This window comes from Haliotis asinina, chromosome 4 (assembly GCF_037392515.1).
Source record: "Haliotis asinina isolate JCU_RB_2024 chromosome 4, JCU_Hal_asi_v2, whole genome shotgun sequence".
NCBI classification, from domain to species: domain Eukaryota; kingdom Metazoa; phylum Mollusca; class Gastropoda; order Lepetellida; family Haliotidae; genus Haliotis; species Haliotis asinina.
The window spans coordinates 67757682-67780063 of record NC_090283.1 but is presented as its reverse complement, the minus strand read 5'-3'; the positions used below and the strand labels follow the sequence as shown (position 1 = coordinate 67780063).

At 41.5% G+C, this 22382-nt stretch overlaps 1 protein-coding gene across 1 annotated transcript; it reads right to left on the bottom strand.

Moving 5' to 3' along the window:
* Window positions 1-3298: 3298 nt before the first annotated feature.
* On the bottom strand, window positions 3299-22108 carry LOC137281810 (protein O-mannosyl-transferase TMTC4-like). The gene is made up of 16 exons (XM_067813429.1): window positions 21795-22108; window positions 19908-20127; window positions 18205-18292; window positions 17232-17344; window positions 15761-15859; window positions 15048-15212; window positions 14689-14891; window positions 12300-12480; window positions 10896-10952; window positions 9079-9150; window positions 8514-8593; window positions 7798-7905; window positions 7222-7363; window positions 5274-5388; window positions 4758-4940; window positions 3299-3867 (listed from the first exon to the last, which is right to left on the bottom strand). The coding sequence occupies exons 1-16, from the start codon at window positions 22100-22102 to the stop codon at window positions 3731-3733; spliced, it is 2271 nt and encodes a 756-aa protein (XP_067669530.1). The 5' UTR covers window positions 22103-22108; the 3' UTR covers window positions 3299-3730.
* Between the last annotated feature and the right edge of the window lie 274 nt (window positions 22109-22382).

The window sequence follows — 22382 nt, the reverse complement described above, 5'->3', positions numbered from 1 at the left end:
AATTGGAAATTATGTAAATAGCCTTGACTCGTTGGTGTGCAGCAGCGACAAGTGACCTAATGCAGTAATGCAGTAACATATGGCGGGGCAATCCACTTCACCACAGACCTCAGACATTTCCGAACACAGGCGTCACCGAGCTGCATTGAACTAGGATCGATAACTGAACAGTAGTTTATACTGAATGAATGTGAAGGCTGTGTACTATGCTACACATGTGTGTTCACTCCACACACGTACGTGTGTATAGCACATGTGTTATGCTGTGTGTCTATAGACCAATACCAATATATACCAATGACCCAGTAGCGTTGTGTACAAAATTAATTACCTTTTAAGGAATGATTTATAGAATTATCGTTCCATCAGCATACAAAGTAAAACGCACGAAACATCAAATAACTAGATCCTCAATCACAGTTTTCAGGTTTGATTTTACTGGGATAAATAATCTCTTATTGTTTGTGTTTACATTTGCCTGTTCATCTTTACACACAATTTTCTGTTCATATGTACACCACCTTGTACAATGTTGTAGCAGGCACGCTTTTAATGACATGTGATGATCAATTGCTATATAACCTTCTACTATCAATCAACGTACTCACTTGAATACTCTATATTGTTTTCTTGGTGAGAGCTTGAGATCTTCTGATCCTGGCATCTATAGAATATGCCACAAAGTATTTAGCTGAAAGATAAAACACTATGTTCCGGTAAAGGAAAGTAAACTCAGAGTCGTGATCTTTATGGCATACGTAAGCACACATTCTTGACATAAACTAAATCGAGTTTAAGTGATTTCTTGGAATTTGTAAGTTATTTCCAAAGGTCAAAATCGTGAGAATGCGAGATCGGTGGAATGTTCCTTATAGCATTCCAGTCACATTTTCTAGAGTAAAATGTCCATGTACTGTCGTAGTAGTATACACAATGATGGAACGGGACCAGGTCCTTCTCATGGGCCCAATGTTAAAAACTGGGCCCAATGTTAAAAACTGGGCCCAGTGTTAAAAACTGGGCCCAATGTTAAAAACTGGGCCCTTGACAAGTCCCTTACCCCGTTTCATCATTGTGCATGCAAAACAATTATGAAAAGCGGTGGAATAATTTTGAAGTGAGCATGAAGTGAACTTTGAAGTGAGTCGGTCGGGGAAAAAAGTGCTCGGGTCGCCATGGAGGTGGTTGCTCTTCCGAGCCTGTGAGTGTACGAGTCGCAGTGCATGTGTGTGTCTCTCAGCTCGGTGTACGGGTGGCTGGCTGGCTGAATTAAGCAGATAAAAAATCATGACGAGAGACTATCACTATTGTAAGGCATCATGAGTTTCAGTAAACCCCCGCCACCACAGAGATATCGGAACAGTATTCGTCACACACCGTTGCCCAACTTCGCCAGGCCCCAAAACATGGAAGAAGCAGCCCCTCCGTGCAACGAACACTGAAAAGCCACAGACGTTCAGGAGGGAATCTATACGTCAGAAAGTTTGCCATAGCCAAATATTAAGGAAGAACCGACTGTTGCTGCTACTCAATTCGCCGACGACCGGTGGAGAAACGATTGTGGTGTACGGCTACAAGATACGAGAAATGGTTCGAGAAAGAAAATTACTGACTGGTGGGTAGACCGTTCGCGTTCACACTCGGCAAAATCTGCCACTAACCCCTATCGAACAGGAAAGACGATCGAGAAGTCGTGCTGCACTTAGCCAGAGACTAGTGCATATGGTGGGGGTCTTCAGGGCATTGCTGTGTTCTTGCCTACCTTTCCTACGACTGGTCTTGATTGTAGGTCAGGCTTGACAAAGAGGAAGACATATATAGATAGGCCAAATGATGACACAACTCCCGTTAACACAACAACCAACCTTATATATGCATATTCACTGATTCTTGAGCATTCCAGCGAAGACTCGAAGCTGTGCGACCGGCCTCCGGTGTAGCAACAGTCAAAACACACCAAAGGGAGGCAACTCTAAAGCACTACCTTACAGGCATACCGCTAAAACACTATTACCGATGATACGCAATGTGTCCCATAATAACTATCACTCAGAACTCTAAACATTGTGACACAGTAGTAACTATCAATTAATCAATAACGATATAAATTACAGAAAATACACTCTCGTAGCCATAAGCATATTGCAGCGAAAACAAGCAAACCGTAGCAAAATCTTTGGGATACGATGACATGTGTGAATTAAGTCAGCAATGCTGACCACTCGAGCCTGTTAGTCGGATTTACGACAAGCATGGGTTGTTGCAGATCAGTTCTACCCCTGATCTTCACGGGTCAGCATGACATATGCATTCCACATGACGAAAATCTTCAACCATTTGTTACTCACTATTCGATTTTTAAAAAACTGTTTGTGTCCGTCCCAGATTGTGAAAGTTGCCAAATTTTGCTTGCCAGTTGACTTGCCATGCGTGAACGTTACATGCCCACAAAACTATTCACAAAACATGAAGAGACCAAGCAGAAGATTACACAAAGGTAAGCTGCTGATATGATGAAGCAATAATCTTGAATGACTTAAAAATAAGAAGTCGGAGATAATGTTATATTTACAAAATTCACTAGCCAGTCGGGCGAGTGACTGGAGATTTACTGGCTATTTCGCACACTGGTCCGAGCGTATTTCTGATTGTAATCCAGAAATAGTGCCAGTGTCAAGTTTGTTGTTTATTGGATCCAAACTCACAGAAATGTGAACATCTGTGCCTATATCAACCATTCAAACCAGATAATTGTGAAATTCAAACCAGTCTGGCAACGAAGAATTTTTGAAATCAAATCTTGAGTGTGTGCGATGTTTTGCTTCACTAATATGTGTCAGTAATGTCACCGTATGCCAGCTTACAGACGGACCAACTGTAACAAAAGAGCCAACTGTAACAAATTCATTACAGTTTGGATGTTTGTTCTTTTGGCATATATTTTTTATTAATATTTCTCTAACATGTTTTGGGTATGCATGCGGAGGTGGGGAAGGTATGATTGAATGATTGATCGATACTAGTACATAGTTGCTGTTTTTGTGCGATTGAAATTCATGCTTTGCATATCGCACGTATATAAAAAATATCTACAGCTCTGCATAGCTGACGCTTCAGAGATTCACACCCAATTTAGTATCTACTTTAGACATACAAAACTTGAAATCTCGGTCGCAGGGATATCAATATTTGAAAGGCTGAATCTCAAAATTGCTGACAGTTATTATCAAACAGTTAATCATCATTCAAAACTATTTCACTTCTTCACCAAGTCTTATTGAAACATGAACTTTCAGAGAATGGGTGAATATTATTTTATTCAAGCAATATTCCAGCTGTGTAACGTTGTAACCTCAGTGAACATAATGGAGTAACGATTAGCGAACGTCACATCAAAAACGGTCCATCACAGCCGGATCCAGGGTGCAGGGGTGCTCGGGCTAGTGTATAGGTTCTATTATTCTGTGTTCATCCAAGCGTATAAGGAAATGCATTTCTCGAGGGAAAACATCCTTACTTTTTCGTAATGCCCACGGGTCATGCTTTATCCTATACACAACCGTTCAATATCGTGAATACTGCATGGCTGATGGAGTATATGTTCCAACACTTCATCTCTATCCCGCACGTCTCCTTAAACGATGAGTGGCACCATGACAATGGCTTTCGAATTTGCCTGAGTCAACCAATGCTCATATTCGCTATATTACGATGGTAATGCTAATCCGGCCTACACATTTTTTCTTATTTTTTCTCTAATCAGCTGAAGGTTTTGAAGGTAGGTCGCATCGCTTGGGTTCAGTTCCACTGCCCGCGATAAGGCTGACTCGGCTTTCGCAGTCCTTCCCCATCGATGGTATAACACACCTGGGAACCGAAAAGAGTGAGTGAGTGAGTGAGTGAGTGAGTATGAATTTACTTGTTTTAATATTCCAGCGTATCATGTCATGGGATACAAGGAATGGATTTCACACATTCCGACACTTCAATCACAGAATGAGTGAGTGAGTTTAGTTTTATGCCACACACAACAATATTCCAGCCATATGGCGTCTGAACATAATGGAGTCTAGACCAGACAATCAATTGATCACCAACATGGGCATCGATCTGTCCAAATGGGAACCGATGACGTGTCAAGCAAGTCAGCGAGCCTGACCATCCGATCCCGTTAGTGGTCTCTTAAGATAAGCATTGTCGTCTGTTGTGGCAAGCATGGGTTGCTGAAGACCTATTCTACCTCGGAGCTTCACATATCAGACTAAGAATGGAGACTCAAAGATGATAGCATATAAAAAAAACCACGAAATCAAACGTTGCCTCAAACTGAAGGTGAGTTAGCATGCGAATCTTACTGTTGAAGCTTTACAATGATCGCCTTTATCACTATGTCACAGTATATCTCCCTACATCCCACGATATCTCACTATAGCACACTATATCGCTATGTCACAGTATATCTCCCTACATCCCACGATATCTCACTATAGCACACTATATCACTGTGTCACACTATATCTCACGACATCTCACGATATCTCACTACAGCACACTACATCGCTATGGCACACTATCTCACTACATCTCACGATATCTCACTATAGCACACTATATCTCAAAGAGCGTGAGATATGGTGTGTGCCGTCAGTGTCGGAAATTAGATACATCCTCATCGCAAGAGCTGTATGTTACATGTAATAGTCGCACATATACTAATTGTCATGTAGACGACAACAACACGCACAAAGCAATATTACCAAGGTTGTGATGGAACCTGGCGCTGTGTGGGTCTATCTCTAGTCCAGCCAGGAACAGGTCCTCACTTTCCTGGAACTCATCCACCGTGATGTAAATATTGGCCAGGCGGAATATCAGGTCCATATCACGTGGCAGTGCCTTCAGTGCTTCCTTGCCAACCTCAATAGCTTTGTCGTATTTCTCTGAATACGAGAAACACATGATATAATTACATCTGTTTGTATTGTTTCTATACATGTTTCTACCTCACGGGCACGAAAACGACGATTCCTGAAAGGATTGGTAGCTTAGTTGGTGGTAGGTGAATATTAATATCACTCATTTAATCACCACTGCTATCTTACTTCATGCCTCCATTAAAACTGCCGCCCCACTACCATTTTTGGGGCAGAAATCTGCATTGATGTCAAACTTTCCAAAACATTTGTGAACTGAGTAATATCTTCATTGTCTGGTTTCTCACTGAACTGTGAAATTATTGCTCGCCACCTGTCATCATGAGGCTAATATCTTACCCAGATCGACCAGCAACAGGAGGGAGTTCTTCCAGGCCGCACTGTAGGATGGCCATAGACGTGTAGCATTTTCCCAGGCCCTGATTGCCTTTGTAGATCGCCCCGTGTCTCGATACTGAAGTATTAGTTCAATGGTAGATATAACACCTTTCCAACAGAAAGACGATTGTGTAAATTATATACAGTAAATGTAATTGAAGAAGAGTTGCACTTTCCGTTGGCACGTTCTTACTACACTGGTTTAAAGATAAAATATCTACTGCAGTATTACCATACGTATCATAATACGTGTAGGTATAATATATAATATGTATATAGTACGTATGTATGTATATAATTTATTCATGCACACTTATAGTCGCAAACTAGATATGTATATCCATGGTGCATCTTGATATAGGAAAATACGACATTCTTGTTATCTGACTTTGTACTATAAGCCTCGTCAGTATTGGAATAGGATTGGATCGTAAGATCGGGACCATTTCGGATTGGATCGTAAGATCGGGACCAGTTCGGATTGGATCGTAAGATCGGGACCGGTTCGGACTGGATCGTAAGATCGGGACCGGTTAGGATTGGATCGTAAGATCGGGACCGGCTACGATCGGCCTAAGATGGGTTAGAGGAACGGGTGTAACCTTTGGCTAATAGGATTGTAAAATTGGCGTAATTAGCTAAGATTGGTCATAGCTAAGATCGGGAAGTGGAACGGGACCCCGATCTGTTAACGTGAACACAAAAATTGCATAAAACTTTCCATGAGTATTTTGTATAAGAATGTTCATCAAATATCTGCGATAAACGGAGCGTTAAGTGATCATCCAGAATATGATTGTTCAGATCAACGCGAAGGTTAACAGCCATTATATTTAGGAATAATGCTTGTTTCAGTGTCATTTTAGAGGCTATGGTTTACGATATAGAATAACTTAATACGCTGCAGCCACTGCCTAGAACGATCTTCCCCAGTGTCAAACCTGTTCTACCTTCAAAACATCTATCAAAACCCATCTTTTCCGCCCAGCTTTTTTCTGATCAATCCTTACTGCGCTTTGAGTCCAAGTATGGAAAAGTGTAATACAAATCCACTATTAATATTACTATTACTATTTATGGATACGTCCTTCCCACGAAATAAATGAAGTTATTATATTTAAAATTGTTCTATATCAAACAATAATTCTTCGTGCACACATACGCAGTGGGATGATAAGCTAAAATATGTTGAGGTTAAAAGACTTCATTCTTTAATGTTAATAAATGGTTTGAATGAATTTTCAAATATGACCCTAGTGAAATGTGTCCTAGGTTTCTGCATAATTAAAGTTTTTGTTATTGTTTTTTTTTTCCTGGGCGACGTAACATATGCAGATGTTTGCATGTTGTGTTATATAACACATGGAGTAAGTGAGTGAGTGAGTTTAGTTTTACGTCGCACTTAGCAATATTCCAGCTATATGGCGACGGTCTGTAAATAATCGAGTCTGGACCAGACAATCCAGTGATCAACAACATGAGCATAGATCTGCGCAAGTGGGAACCGATGACATGTGTCAACCAAGTCAGCGAGTCTGACCACCCGATCCCGTTAGTCGCCTCATACGACAAGCTTAGTCGCCTTTTATGGCAAGCATGGGTTGCTGAAGGCCTATTCTACCCCGAGACCTTCACGGGTCTATAACACATGGAAATTCAACCGATACCGGTGTTGTTTAACAAACGATCATTTAATCGAGTCACGTTTTGGTTTAAATAGAAAGTCATCAGTACGTTTTCACAGCAGACTATAGTAACGGTGATGAATGATTGCAAATGGGCAGCGGTGTCTACACTCTGTGACTATATTTGTATAATACTTTAATCAATGGAAGAGGCAATGGGACAGCCATAGGGTTAAAGTAAAATCGTTCAAAGGTAGATCTCTGAGATCAATGACAATACTTACTAGATTACCTAGGTTGAAGAAGCAGTCTGAACAGGTATCGTTTTGTCGAATAGATTCCAAAAAGCTGGCCTCGGACAAATCAGTCATATTCAGCTCGGCTTGCACCACCGCAAGGTTCATCCATGTGTCTGCATGCTGTGAGCTGTCAGTACAAGTTGGTATTACACAGCAGGGTCCATACACATACAGAGTCTCAGAATATAGTGAGCATTCGGGAATAGGAAAGGATTTGGAAAATAACTGCAGTAGCGAGTTGTTCTAGTGGCATTCGAGACGTTAATGGTATAGACATGACAAAACTGAATGCATGATCATCATTTTTGTTTGTGACAACAGCAACGTATAGATTCTAATACCGCTGTGAAACAGTTAAAGAATCTATACCAAAACGTCGTCATTGTTAAAATGAAAAAGTTGATCATCGATACAATTTTGTCAGGTAAAATACCGGGCTGCTTTCATTGATAAAGTGAAGACTGTACACTTTGAAAAAGAAATTTCAATCCTCTCTTGTCCACTTTGGAATGCACAATGACGTTTGGTGATAAAGCGAGAAGGCGATGAAGGTTGCAGTACTTGATACTGATGGATGTCTCCAGCAGGTGCTTGGCCTCAGCTACATCTCCTCTTCGTCTCAGGATGATGGCCAGGTTGAGCATTGCTTTGGTCTCACGAGGATTCAGTCTGGGGGTAAAGATCTGGATTTTAAATAATGTCTCAGGACACGGTGAAGTTACATTCGTTATCTCATAATACGCTGATTTTCCGGTGCTACAGCATTTCGTGCAGATAGATTGTCAGGACCTGAATAAGTATCCGAGTAATCGCATTTTTTCAAACCCTCAAATAACATTTGGTGCACCCGTGAAGATCCGTGTTACAACTGAACTTCAGCAGCCCATGCTTGTCGTAAGAGGTGATTAACGGATCGGGTGATCTAGTTCGCTGACTTGGTTGTCACATGTCATCGTATCAACAATTATTCACATACATTTTCTTGCTGTTGATCACTGGATTATCTGGTCCAGACACGATTATTTACAGTCCGCCAGCATATTGCTGGAATATTGCTTGGTGCGGCGTAAAACTAAACACACTCACTCATTCGGTAGTTTTATTTGTTTGTGGTTTAACACAACCCGGAGATCCACAGCATGAGCATCGATCTAGGCAACTGAGATATGATGACATGTCGACCGAGTCGGAGAGCATGACCATCTGATCCCTTCAGTCGCCTCTTACGACAGGTTTGGACGTCTGTCTGATCGTTATGGGTAAGACTGGGTACGTACTCGATGGCCAGCCTGTATTTCGTTATTGCATAGTCTGTATTGTTGATTTCCTCATGATAACCGCCAAGTCCAAACTGAATCTGTAATCACAAACACGCTGCCTATGAAGCTACAGCAATACACAACCTGTGTAGTATTAGGAAGAAAAGAGTGGGCAAATGGTTTCGCGGAAGCTGATAGACAAACTAATAGTGACCAGTGACTTCGGTTTATGGTAGTGGTATGAAACATTTGAATTAAATCAAGGTAATGTGTAATTTTTAGATGTACCATTCATTTCTTAATGGAAGATTAAACCATGTTTATGCAAATAATTAATATTTTGAAATAGCTACCATTAGAAGAATGGAATCAAATTAATGTATTATCCGGGGACAAGAATATTTTTACATAATGTGGCCTGAGTGAAACACATTCAAATTGTCTATAGTAGTCTGTGCAATAATGTCTCTTTTTACATGTATTCGTATGTCAGTGTTTTGCATTGAAGTGTAAACGAAATAGATTTTTTGGCTGTACCTATTTTATATGAGAAATAAATGTCAGACACAGCTGTGGACCATACCTTTGCATTCTGTGGGCATACTTGATCACCTGATGTGAACAATGACAGTCGTGTTTTCCAATCGTTGTTTCTCTGGAAGTATGGCAGTTAAAAGGAACATTTCGTCTCAATACCACAAGAAAGTGAAATCTTGATCGTATCATCGTTATAAAATTACATAGAGTGGAGGGAAGGGAGACGGAAATGTCGAAGTAAGAACATTCAGAGGGCTGTGATGGGTGGGTAGGTTGGGTGAATCTGGGACGGAGTAAGGATATGGAGCAGCAGAAGGGTGGGGCGTTTTAGTAGGAAGGGGGACTGAGGTACATTGCAAGTGGCAGTAAGCGTGCTGGCTGTATTATGAAGGTGGGAACTTCAGACAGGTGTGATGTTATGTTTATGACGCAGTCAATTCCGAATGAATTCTCGTGCTTCAAATACTCAGTAACAGGAAATTGGCCATTACATGATGTTTTCCAACGTTGTGAACACAAAGTAAAGCAACAGTTCCACGCAGGTTTTACTGTCAGCACTCATTTACAGGGAACAGCAGTGAAATGTCATCAGCTGGCCGTTTCGGCTGGTCCACATGGCAACTCCTTATTTGTGCCGTCATTCCGACTTTACGTCACAATATGATGTGAATGACGTCACCACTGCTGACGACACAATACAAATGTGTGCAAGAAATGTACGTGTCAACACGCAGCGAGTAGTCTTGCAGTTCCTGGGGAAGGAAAAGCCATTCGATAACGTTTTTCAAGTAATCATATGAGCGAACACGATGTACTGGTCACACCTAGCTTAAAACAGGTTACTGGTGTTTTAGGTGTTGCAAGACAAAAAGGTGGAAGAGTTGGAAGCTTTGATGGGGAGGGAGGTAAGGTCAGGCGCGGATGTTATTTATAGGAGAAACCACGCCTCCATGGTTTTGGCAGTCAGGGGGAGGGAAATGTCCTTACCCCGATGGTTTTACATTATCTATCAAAACCTCGGAGAAGTGTTTTCTCAAATAGATATATACATTTACCGTCAATGATGGATCATTACGATGTGAATTATCGTTTAATGAAGCCACATAAAAATAACTGAAGCGCAAGTAAAATCAATTTAATGACTGTAACTACAAATAGATAATTCAACCCCTCTTCTTCCGTCAACCTGGTGGCCGTGTGCTACAGCATCTGTCTCTAGTCTTGTTTGGGAAAAGATTTGCACTTTGAACTTAGTACTGAACGATATTTTTCAACTGATCTGAAATTCTCATATATCATTTGAATGTTGAAGTGGTTTTATTATAAAAAAATACAACCATGGGAAGAGTTCTTACAAAACAAAAACCTCAAATGCTGTTATTCTGTGAAAACAAGAGGTGACTTCATATATAATGAGAAGAACACTTAGGGTTTATTAATGTAGTATATAGATAGGGACAGAATGACGTGGTTAATTAGATATGTAAACACGTCAGGATAGACAGTTAAGAGGAGAAGAAGTTTTGTTTGGGGTTTTTTTTTATAGGAAGTGAGGTTAGGACAGATGGATAGGGGAAGGGGTGGTTAATATAGATAAGGAGCTAGGTTGGGATAGAATGTTTCCAAGAGGTAATTAATAGTTGAACGATCAGCTGAACAGCCTGATGCTGCAGAAAAGCCCCATGTTGTGAAGATGGTCACCGCTTAGGTGAAACCCCAAGAAGCAAATATGAAATCTCATAAAAGTAAGTATTCATGTTTATGTCTTCTATTAATTAAAAAATGACAGAAAGCCAGGACTGCGTTTCTTTAGCTGTTCAGAATATGTTCCAATTATTCTGGCGCATATAACGTGTCACTTACCCGTACTGACCGAAGAGCAAATATAGCAACGAGAAACAACAACCCAACCGCAACTCTCTGGAATACAGATAGGGTGATGTGGCTATATTCAGTATTACAAAAGGCAATTTCAAACATTTTTATGAATTTATAAACAACATACTTATCATACATATGCTTGAATTCAACGTGACATCAGGTCTGGTTTCATTTTACCAAGACCGCAGACATACAGCTGGAATATGGCTGAGTGTGGCGTTAAACGAGCAAATAAACCTTGAGCGAGTGAGTTTAGTTTTTCGCCGCTTTCAGCAATATTCCATCTGCATGGCAGCGGTCTGTAGATAATCAAATCTGGACCAGACAATCCAGGGATCAACAGCATGGGTATCGTTCTACGTAATTGGTAGACAATAAAATGTGTCAACGAAGTCCCCAAGTCTGAGCATCCGACTGAGTAACCTTCTACGAAACCCGTGGGTAGCTAAAGACCAATACCAATTCTAACCCGGATCTTCACGGTTAACCGAAATACACTATCACAAAAAAAGAAACGCAAAGCGATATGTATTTTTTATAAAATGTATGAACTACCTATTATGTTCAAACAACCGTCAAAATATGGACCGTGATTTTACACAATTGCACAAGTAACACTCGATTATTACTTGATTTTGGTTAAATTACTTACAATGATTAGAAAGGCATAGCCACAACGCCACAGAAATCACATTCCAGCTGAACTGTGCAGTAAAAAGCATTGACTTTCGGAAATTGGCATTCGTTTTGAAGGAGTTTCAAGGTCAAATCACTACGTCACGTCTTGACTCTGCGTCACGGAACGTCGCCATTGAAAGAATGTATGTTGGAGATTACAAATCTTCTATTGCCAGGCGTCTGAATGTTAGCCTGAGCAAGATATAACAAATGACCGTCCGGTACAGACAGACCTCGAATTACCACTGCAGCCCAAGATCGATACATCCACGGGCTACAGTTGCGTGATCGTAATGCCACGAGTGAGAGCACACCAACCAGCGTGTGAGGACTTCAGAGGATATCCGTATCAAATTGTACGGAACATGTTGAAATAGGTTGGTCTGAGAGCCAGGACCCCGACGACGGGGTCGTGCTACGTCGTCACCAACGCAATCAACGTCTCAATTATCTAAAACTATTCTCTTGCTTGTATAGATACTACCTTCTCCTAAAATTTCAAGCACTAAAGTCTATTTGTGAACGAGTTATATATGTTTGAAAATGCAACATTTTGTCAACAGATATCTCGTCTATGCGTGTCTTTTTGGGACAGTATATAGAAAGTGTTCCTTGAGAAGTGAACAAATCGATAATAATCAATATGTATTATGAATAAAACTTATCACACATGTAGTTTCCATTAGATGGAGGTATATGTGTAGCTACCTGTTTGGAACTTGAATGGATGTGAAGGCAAATCTGTCTGGCCCCGAGCACCACCAACATACAGAAGCCAGCACAGGACAGGTACAGAATCCTCTCTGCGATCACGAAGCCCACACGGAAAAACAGGTTGCTGGCTGGCAGGAAGGGAACACCAAGCATGGCGAGTGAAAGTATCAGGATCCTAAAAAGAAATACAAAGTAACATATAACACAGTACTTCATAGACTCTTGCATAATAAAAACAATAATCACAATACTCCACTTTTAAGGCGCCATTCCATGCACAATGCGTGCTCAGAAGAATGCTCATGCACACAAGAAGGAAAACAGTATAGAGGTAGGAATCATTTAGAATAGGCGAATCTGTAGAAGTAGGTCTTGAGATGAGAGGAAGAATAGTCTGTACAGAGTCTAATTTCAATGGGCAAGCTGCTCCAGGCAGTAGCAGCAGAATAACAAAATGTTCTGTGGTCAAATCGTTTGGTCCGGACACGAGGGACAAGAAAGAGTCGTTTGTTCTCTGATCTGAGAGATTTAGTGGGCAGGTAGCTATCGATGGGACTGGACAGATAGTTTGACGCCATTCCAGAGAGACATTTAAAAGCAAGACAACATAGTTTTATAGTTTATTCTCTGTTCAGTTGGAAGCCAGTGCAGTGATCTCAAAACAGATTTTGGAGTCAGCAGCAGTGGCTTGGATACGTTGTAGTCTGGAGATCTGGGATTTTGTAGCACCAGCTGGAAACTGCATGGGTTATACAGTTTCAGCGAATATATTTGATACGTTGGGTGATTGATGAGTTTTGAGCTTAACAAGGAAAACATACTCCATTTGATATGAAACCTGTTTATTTCGCAACATAATCACCTTTCAGGTCTACACACCTTTGCCAGCGAGTGAAGTGCCATTATGCCACTTTTATAGAAGTCAACTTCTTTGCTATGATTACACGATGCCATTTAGAAAGTGGTCAAATGCAACATATGTCATATTTGGGATTTCACTTCCATCCCGGATGGGACTCAACCGAAAAAAGTACTAGAATTTGTACTTTACTAAGAAAGTGAAATCCCAAATATGACATATGTAACTTCTTTGCTAGTGAAAAAATTGATTACGGTTGCAATGACGTCATCATCGGACTGGAAATGAGTTCCCGCTAAATGTCTTATCAGCTGAGGGAATAGATGATAGTCCGACGGGGCCAAATCAGGTGAATAGGGCGAATGTGGAAGAAGTTCAAAGCCCATTTCATGGATTTTCGCCATTGCAGTCATTGACGTGGGAGCTAGAGCATTGTCATGGTGATAAAGGACTCGTTCTGTCAACTTTCCACGTCATGTAGCTTTGATTTTCTCAACTGTTTCAAGAGTTCCACATAGTAAACCCCGTGATAGTACGAACTTTAGGAGCCCAGTCCACCATGATTACGCCTTCAGAATCCCAAAAAAAACCAGAAGCCATGATTTTCCCAGCTGAAGGAACTGACTTTGCCTTCTTTGGAGTAGGAGATGTGACATGTTTCCATTGTTTCGACTGTTGTTTTGATTCAGGCTCAAAGTGATGGACTCATGTTTCATCCATGGTAACAAATCGTTTGAGAAAAGTCTTTGGATCACCTTAAAAAAACCTGAGATTCTCCCTGGAAAGCTGCTCTCTTTGGTGCTTCTGATCTGCTGACAAAAGTTTGGGGACCCATCGAGCAGAAACCTTGTGCATTCCTAAAATATCAGTCAGAATGAAATGCACTCGCTCCTGAGAGATGTCCCCTAAGTTGGCTATCTGTGCCTGTGTCACTCTTCGATCATCCATAACTATATCCAGGATTCGCTGGACCATTTCTGGCGTTGAAGACACAACACTTGGGCCAGGACGGGGTTCATCTTCAATGCTCGTTCGCCCACGTTTGAATTCTGCCACCCATCGTTTTACTGTTGCATATGCATATGATAGGGCATCGTCCCCTAGTGTAGATGAAAAATCCTCAAACATCTTAGTTGGTGTCAAGCCTTTCTTCCAAAGGTACTTGATCACAGCTCGTTTCTCTTGGTTTTTTTTCATTTGTAGTCACCAGGTGACCCCCTCTGCAATCTATACCTTGCTCTCTCTTAAATAATGCGTCAAATACTTCCACCTTTTGTGTCTGTGTCTCTACTTGATTGCTCTATCAGCACACCAAATGATTTCATCTGTACCACACTCCTTCAGTGGTAGGCTCAAAACTCATCAATCACCCCTCGTATTCTGTTCATTTTAAAACAATCTGTGGAGCACACGCAGTATGTCCAGTGAATGTCTTTGTGAACACTTTGATCACAATACATGCATGCCTTAAAGCGGAAAGAAACTTTTTGATACTAACATACCTTCAAAGTATGAACGACTCACCGGCGGATACTGTTGAAATCACCATGACAACAACGGAATAGCAACATCCCAAAGGCAGTCCAGAGAGCCATGACTGTCAGTATTCTGGGATCAGCCAATGAGGTGATGACAGGTATACAGCCCATCGACCAGTCAAAACACAGCCACCATGGATTCAACAGGAGCCAAACGTGCATTGCATAAAGGTAGTTGTAGTTGAACATCTATGAAGAAAAGTGCGTAGAAACGATGTTGAAACACGGTAAAAACAATAATTCTCATACGTTAATGTCATGAGAGAGAGAGAGAGACAGACAGACAGAGAGAGAAGGGATAGTTATTAGTGTCAGAAAAAAAGTTTGCATCGCGTGCCAACTCACCCTGAACACGCGGCCGTTGACTAAAGAGTGCGGATTATCACCGTCTCCGAATACGGGTGTTGTAGATCCCATGATCCATATTCGGGTAACGAGGAGAGACGCGCCTGTCAGAAAGAGGATGAGGTGACGCTTTATCAGACTCCTCATCCATGGCGGCAGTCGGTCCTGTTGGAGACAAATGTCGTACAACTCGAGTTTACGTTCGCAGGTACTCATTGACTTCCCTTTCATAATGGAGAAATGTACTACAAACCCAAAGTACTGGAACACCCTGAAAGTTGATAGACATGTATAAACTAAAACTTAGTGAGGTCATTTCCTCTCTCAGGTAAATGCAACTTTTCGTGAGCTGATTAGATATTCGTTGAGTTTGATTGAAAAACAAAACAGCTAAAACCAAGGGTCCTGAGTTTGATTGTCAAAAACAGCGAAAAACAAGGGTGCTGAAACATACCAGCACAATGTTTGATATAAACGTCCAAACACAACAGACTAGTGACACTTGTCTTTCGCTAGTTCTGACAATGTTTTCTTTCACTCAGACTGAACGAATGTTGTTAATATTATCAATATCTCTAAACACAGCGTAAACCAAAACTCACTCGGTTATATAGCATGAGTGTGGTGTTCAACAACCAACCAACAAAAGCATCATTTAAAGACAAATATTATGGATGAATTTTAAATATTAATAATGCTAATGCTTATTTTACCTTGACAGACTGTCTGTTGAATGCATGATCCTTATAGGACTGCCACCGGAAAGGATCGACTCTACATACAACGATGACGTCAAACACACTACAGATGCCCTGTAAATACAACCTATTTGTCAGTTTGACGTTTAGGACTGGTATGGATGGAATGTTTACAGAAGTGACTTACAGCATAAATACTAAACAATTCGAATGCCAAACAAATCGAGAGAAGGAGAGGGAGAAGGACTGGGCAAGGTAGCTGACCAGACATGAGACTACTTACTATGACAGTGATGCCCTGCTCCTGACAGAAGGTGGACACGACACACAGACACAGACTGGCTATGATAGACACCGGGGAGAAGGACTCGGGACGGTAGCTGACCAGACATGAGACTACTTACTATGACAGTGACGCCCTGCTCCTTACAGAAGGTGGACACAGACACATACTGGCCAGTATGCACACCAGGGAGAAGGACTCGGGACGGTAGCTGACCAGGCATGAGACTACCTACTATGACAGTGATGCCCTGCTCCTGACAGAAGGTGGACACGACACACAGACACAGACTGGCTATGATAGACACCAGGGAGAAGGACTCGGGACGGTAGCTGACCAGGCATGAGACTACCTACTATGACAGTGATGCCCTGCTCCTGACAGAAGGTGGACACGACACACAGACACAGACTGGCTATGATAGACACCAGGGAGAAGGACTCGGGACGGTAGCTGACCAGGCATGAGACTACCTACTATGACAGTGATGCCCTGCTCCTGACAGAAGGTGGACACGACACACAGACACAGACTGGCTATGATAGACACCAGGGAGAAGGACTCGGGACGGTAGCTGACCAGGCATGAGACTACTTACTATGACAGTGATGCCCTGCTCCTGACAGAAGGTGGACACGACACACAGACACATACTGGCTATGATAGACACCAGGGAGAAGGACTCGGGACGGTAGCTGACCAGGCATGAGACTACCTACTATGACAGTGATGCCCTGCTCCTTACAGAAGGTCGACACGACACACAGACACAGACTGGCTATGATAGACACCGGGGAGAAGGACTCGGGACGGTAGCTGACCAGGCATGAGACTACTTACTATGACAGTGATGCCCTGCTCCTTACAGAAGGTCGACACGACACACAGACACAGACTGGCTATGATAGACACCAGGGAGAAGGACTCGGGACGGTAGCTGACCAGGCATGAGACTACCTACTATGACAGTGATGCCCTGCTCCTTACAGAAGGTGGACACGACACACAGACACAGACTGGCTATGATAGACACCAGGGAGAAGGACTCGGGACGGTAGCTGACCAGGCATGAGACTACCTACTATGACAGTGATGCCCTGCTCCTTACAGAAGGTGGACACGACACACAGACACAGACTGGCTATGATAGACACCAGGGAGAAGGACTCGGGACGGTAGCTGACCAGGCATGAGACTACTTACTATGACAGTGATGCCCTGCTCCTTACAGAAGGTGGACACGACACACAGACACATACTGGCTATGATAGACACCAGGGAGAAGGACTCGGGACGGTAGCTCATCTGAGATGAAGCTGAGAAGAACATATATACCACCGGTGTTACATTATCATACCTTGTGCATAGTTTTGTCTTTATAGTAATCGAGAGCAAACTTAGTATCGTATGGAGCATACACTAGCATAAATCTAAACAACTTCGTCTTTACAATTCAGGTTATGTTTAGGTATAGGATATATAATTTTTTTATTGGCTTACGTTTACAACGCCATATGTTTGGTGTTGCGCTTAATACGAGCCTACCTGTTCAGAACGCACTAGTGTGTGCATAGAAACATAGGATCAGCGTCATACTACCACCGCCACCACTACTACCTGCTACTACTACTACTACTGCTGCTGCTGCTACTACTAGTAGTAGTAGTAGTAGTAGTACTACTACTACTACTGCTGCTGCTACTACTACTACTACTACTACTACTGCTACTACTACTACGACGACGACGACTCCGATTGATGTTGCTATTGCTACTACTACTACTGCTGCTACTGCTACTGTGGCCACTATTACTTTTGCTGCTACTACTACAACAACTACTACTGCTACTACGACGACGACTCCGATTGCTGTTGCTATTGCTACTACTACTACTGCTGCTACTGCTACTGTGACCACTATTACTTTTGCTGCTACTACAACAACAACAACTACTACTACTACTACGACGACGACTACCACTACTAGTAATCCGTAGTAGTACAAGTACTACTACAACTGCTACTACGAATGTGTTGCGCCTACTACGACTACTACTATGAATACTACAAATGTTGACAATACTAATCAGGGTAAAAACAGTAACTATGGTGATAGCAAAAGGCAAATCACAAGTATGCTAGTGAAATATGCACAACATATAGCAATACGACTTACATGAGGCGCAGGCCCTGGCATAGAGGAGGAATGAAAGAAGAAAGGTCAAGGCACACAGCAGGTCAGCCCGACCTACGAGACCAGCAACCTGCAACATAGCAAGGTCAAGACTGCTTACTATATTGTTCACATTAAAATAGTGATCAAGAAGAATGAAGAGAAGAAAACGGATGTGAAAACTGCACTTGTTTGATATGTAAACAAAACAGCTGTTCCACAGTTGACGCAACGACAACGGTATTTTGGGACAGATTTCAGACTACTGAAGAACCGTAAAGGGAAAATAACATTGTCAGAATATTTCAGATTACTGACACGTCACATTTAGTCATGCACGATCCTAGGAACTCCCTTCGCTTAACCGTCACATAATGCGTCACAATCTAAGAGGGGTAACTCTGGCTTCACAACGGTATAACATTTCAACGGGGGGTTCCCACTTTGCCGGACGCTTTTGTTCGGAATAAAAAATCACTGTTGCGCGATAATCCCTATAACAATAGGGGATTAACTTATAGTCTGTTTCGATCTAACAAACGATTAACACACTACATTTTGATTTTTTTATTTCAGCAATTCAGTTTGGTATATATAAATTTGGTACAATTTCAAAAATTAATTTGCTTTCATAAATAAAATATACAGACATATACATAATCATTCAAACACAGGGACACCAAGCAGAAACATAAAAATATATACAAATATACAGAAATATACACAATCACTCCAACACAGACACACCAAGCAGAAACATGAAACAATTATACAAATATACAGAAATATACATAATCATTCCAACACAGGGACACCAATGCAACCTTATTGACTTGATATTCCATTTACAAAATCCATTGCACATTTCAGTATCTCAGTTTGATTTGATATGATAGGTCATGTCCATGATGTTAAACTTACTTTCAGTTCCTTCATAGTATATAGCCTGAACTGGTCTCGAATCACTCCGGACTTTGGTCTTCAACGCAGCAAGGAAAGTGTCAATATGCAGCTGAACTTGATCTTGATGATTGTGTATGTTCTTGGAACTGCTGAGAACATCACTGACGGTGTTGGCGGTTGCAGGACAACCTGCCTTACAACACTTCCAATGAATTCGGTCCCCTTTTGTGCTCTTAACCCTAAACTTGTGACCAAGATAGATTAAGTGTCTACCTCCTCTTGAATTCGGAATGAATTCAATGTTAACTTGTGCGTTTGCCATTTTGCAATGACATACAGGCAGAAATAATCATTTGAATAAGGTTCACTCAATTTAGTATAATTCGTGTTCAGTTAGTCAGATTAGTTACTGAAATCGAGTTCACTCGAAACAAATTCAAATTGATGCTTTGTAATAATGAGTTCGAACTCAGCTGTCAAACTCTGATGTCCCCCAAATGAAACTACAGGTGAGAACTACTCATTGAAAACAGACTATAGCCGGCAAGCTAACGGACCGTTACTTTTAATCTGTTATCATCACATCAGCTGTCCGGCAAAGTGGGAACACACCATTTCAACACTTATATTGAGCTTTCTGTTTTCAAGCAGAAAAAGAACAATGAGTGTATAATGCTACTGAATACATTTTGACTAATTTTAAAACTGCGTTTAGTTTCGAATATTGAAATATGTGATTTTTGTGTGTTGCCCCTTTGTCTAAGCTGTACAGGAATTCAAATGAAAAAGTTATATTCACTCACACTCTCGGCATGAATGGGATGCACAGCAAACAACACGGCACACAGGAGAGAAGCTCGAGGCGAGACAAACACCGGCCTGGCAGATTCCTGGTCCACCTGGTAACCAGACATGAGGACAGAGAATACTGCCAGGAAGATGACCGACACCAAGCCGTGCAGGACGATGTTGACAACATGGAAGCCCCGTGGATGTAGTCCACCTGCCCATGCGTAGTTCCACCTGGAGAGTAGTCGCAAACGAGGTAAATCTCAGGAACCACATACTATTCATACGGGCACAAAACGGCGCATAAAATCATTTTGACATCTCCATGACTGACAGAAGGTGATTCCGGAAGCTAATTGATTAGCTAAAGAAGTATCAATTTTCACTGGACGAAGAGACTCTCTCTTCTGAGCTCATTCGCACATCCACACCATCCGTGCCCTAATGTTTATTCACAGATTTAATGACAAGAGAGGTAGTTTCATGTCAGCAACACGATTTCACATCATAATCTGCTGTCGTCGTAATTATAAGAAAACGGCACCCATCCCCTACCCCAAACGAAAAACTCAAAAATAATAATAATAACACAAACAAGGAAAGAAAACAAACACAAAATAGACCACAGAAAGATTTATATATTGAACAAATTAATCGAATATAACAAACAAAAACAAAATCAAACCAAACACCAAATAAGAAGAAACACAGCATCAACAAACCAACCCAAACCTCGAGGCTGATCATCACGCCGAGATGTTACACATGCTCATTTTATTTGTCCACATAGGATGTAAAATGCAGAAACTCAATGTAAACAATGACAGTCGTCTTTGAATATTTGCTAATGTAGTTAGGGTCATTACACATGTGAAATGTAGAATCATGTCTTCGGTAGTCGTCATTAGCAAATAGCTCCCACATATTCATAACCCTCAACTTTCTAAGCTCCTCGTAGTGACAAGTCTTTGAAGGGCATTTAGAAGTGAAATGCATAAGAATGAAGATTGTATGGATATCAACTTCTTTATATGAGAACACAACGTTTCGGAGTTAATGCTTACTCCTTCATCAGGTGATTGAGAATGGGGTACAGAGCTATATTTATATGTACAGGTAAAGCAATAACAAAGTAACAAGTGGAATGACTTAACGAAAGCTGGAAGCCAGTATAAACAAGCGCTGATTGGAAACCGACAGTTATGATAACAATGATAGAAGCCAATGGTAATACATTACAGATGATGGGATATGTTTACATAACACAGGTAGGGGGTAAGGACGATGTACATGATAGGGGAAAAGGGTGGAAGCCAATGGTGGATGATGTTTACATAACACATGATTGGGGATAAGGATGATGTACATGACTGCATGAGGGTTGATGGGCATGTTTACATGGGGGTAGAACATCCTTATCTACTTGTACCCGTGTACATCCTTATCTACTTGTGTTTGTACATCATCTACCCCCATGTAAACATGCCCATCAACCCTCATGCAGTCATGTACATCATCCTTATCCCCAATCATGTGTTATGTAAACATCATCCACCATTGGCTTCCACCCTTTTCCCCTATCATGTACATCGTCCTTACCCCCTACCTGTGTTATGTAAACATATCCCATCATCTGTAATGTATTACCATTGGCTTCTATCATTGTTATCATAACTGTCGGTTTCCAATCAGCGCTTGTTTATACTGGCTTCCAGCTTTCGTTAAGTCATTCCACTTGTTACTTTGTTATTGCTTTACCTGTACATATAAATATAGCTCTGTACCCCATTCTCAATCACCTGATGAAGGAGTAAGCATTAACTCCGAAACGTTGTGTTCTCATATAAAGAAGTTGATATCCATAAAATCTTCATTCTTATCCTCGTAGTGACATATCATACCTGAAGGTCATCACAGTAATTGGCCTGTAAGACTTGTGACTCTTTTCATCCAACGCCTGTCCCCAGAAATCGTGTGAAAATATAGCTGTGAGTGGAGTTTCAGGTAAGATATCTTTATTTTTGGTGATGGCAAACAAGTCGTCAAACACAAACTCCCCGTCATAACTGTTCACAAAACACAGCACCGCCAGACCGAAGACGAGGATAGATGCCACTGAGAAGCTGAGCTTTGGAACAGGCAGAACATCATCCCACTCGGCATGGCGACTGTTTTCACCGGTGTACTTCCACCCTCGATTCCTTTGCATGATTAGTGCCTTCTAGAATGACAAGAAGAGTATAACGAGTAAATATTATGAAACAATGATCAGCATCAGCTTCGTCCAGTTTGAGACGAAACTTACACAATAATTTACTCTTAAAAATGTAGGGGAACCTGAACTTTGAAGTCTGGTAGAAAGAAAACCCACTGTAAAACGTTACAATGACAATCATCTTGTGTATGCATTATTTCACGTTATCACCACACGCAAACACCATGCATGGGAAGCACGTGCACAACGTGGGAGCCTCCTACACGTACATGGG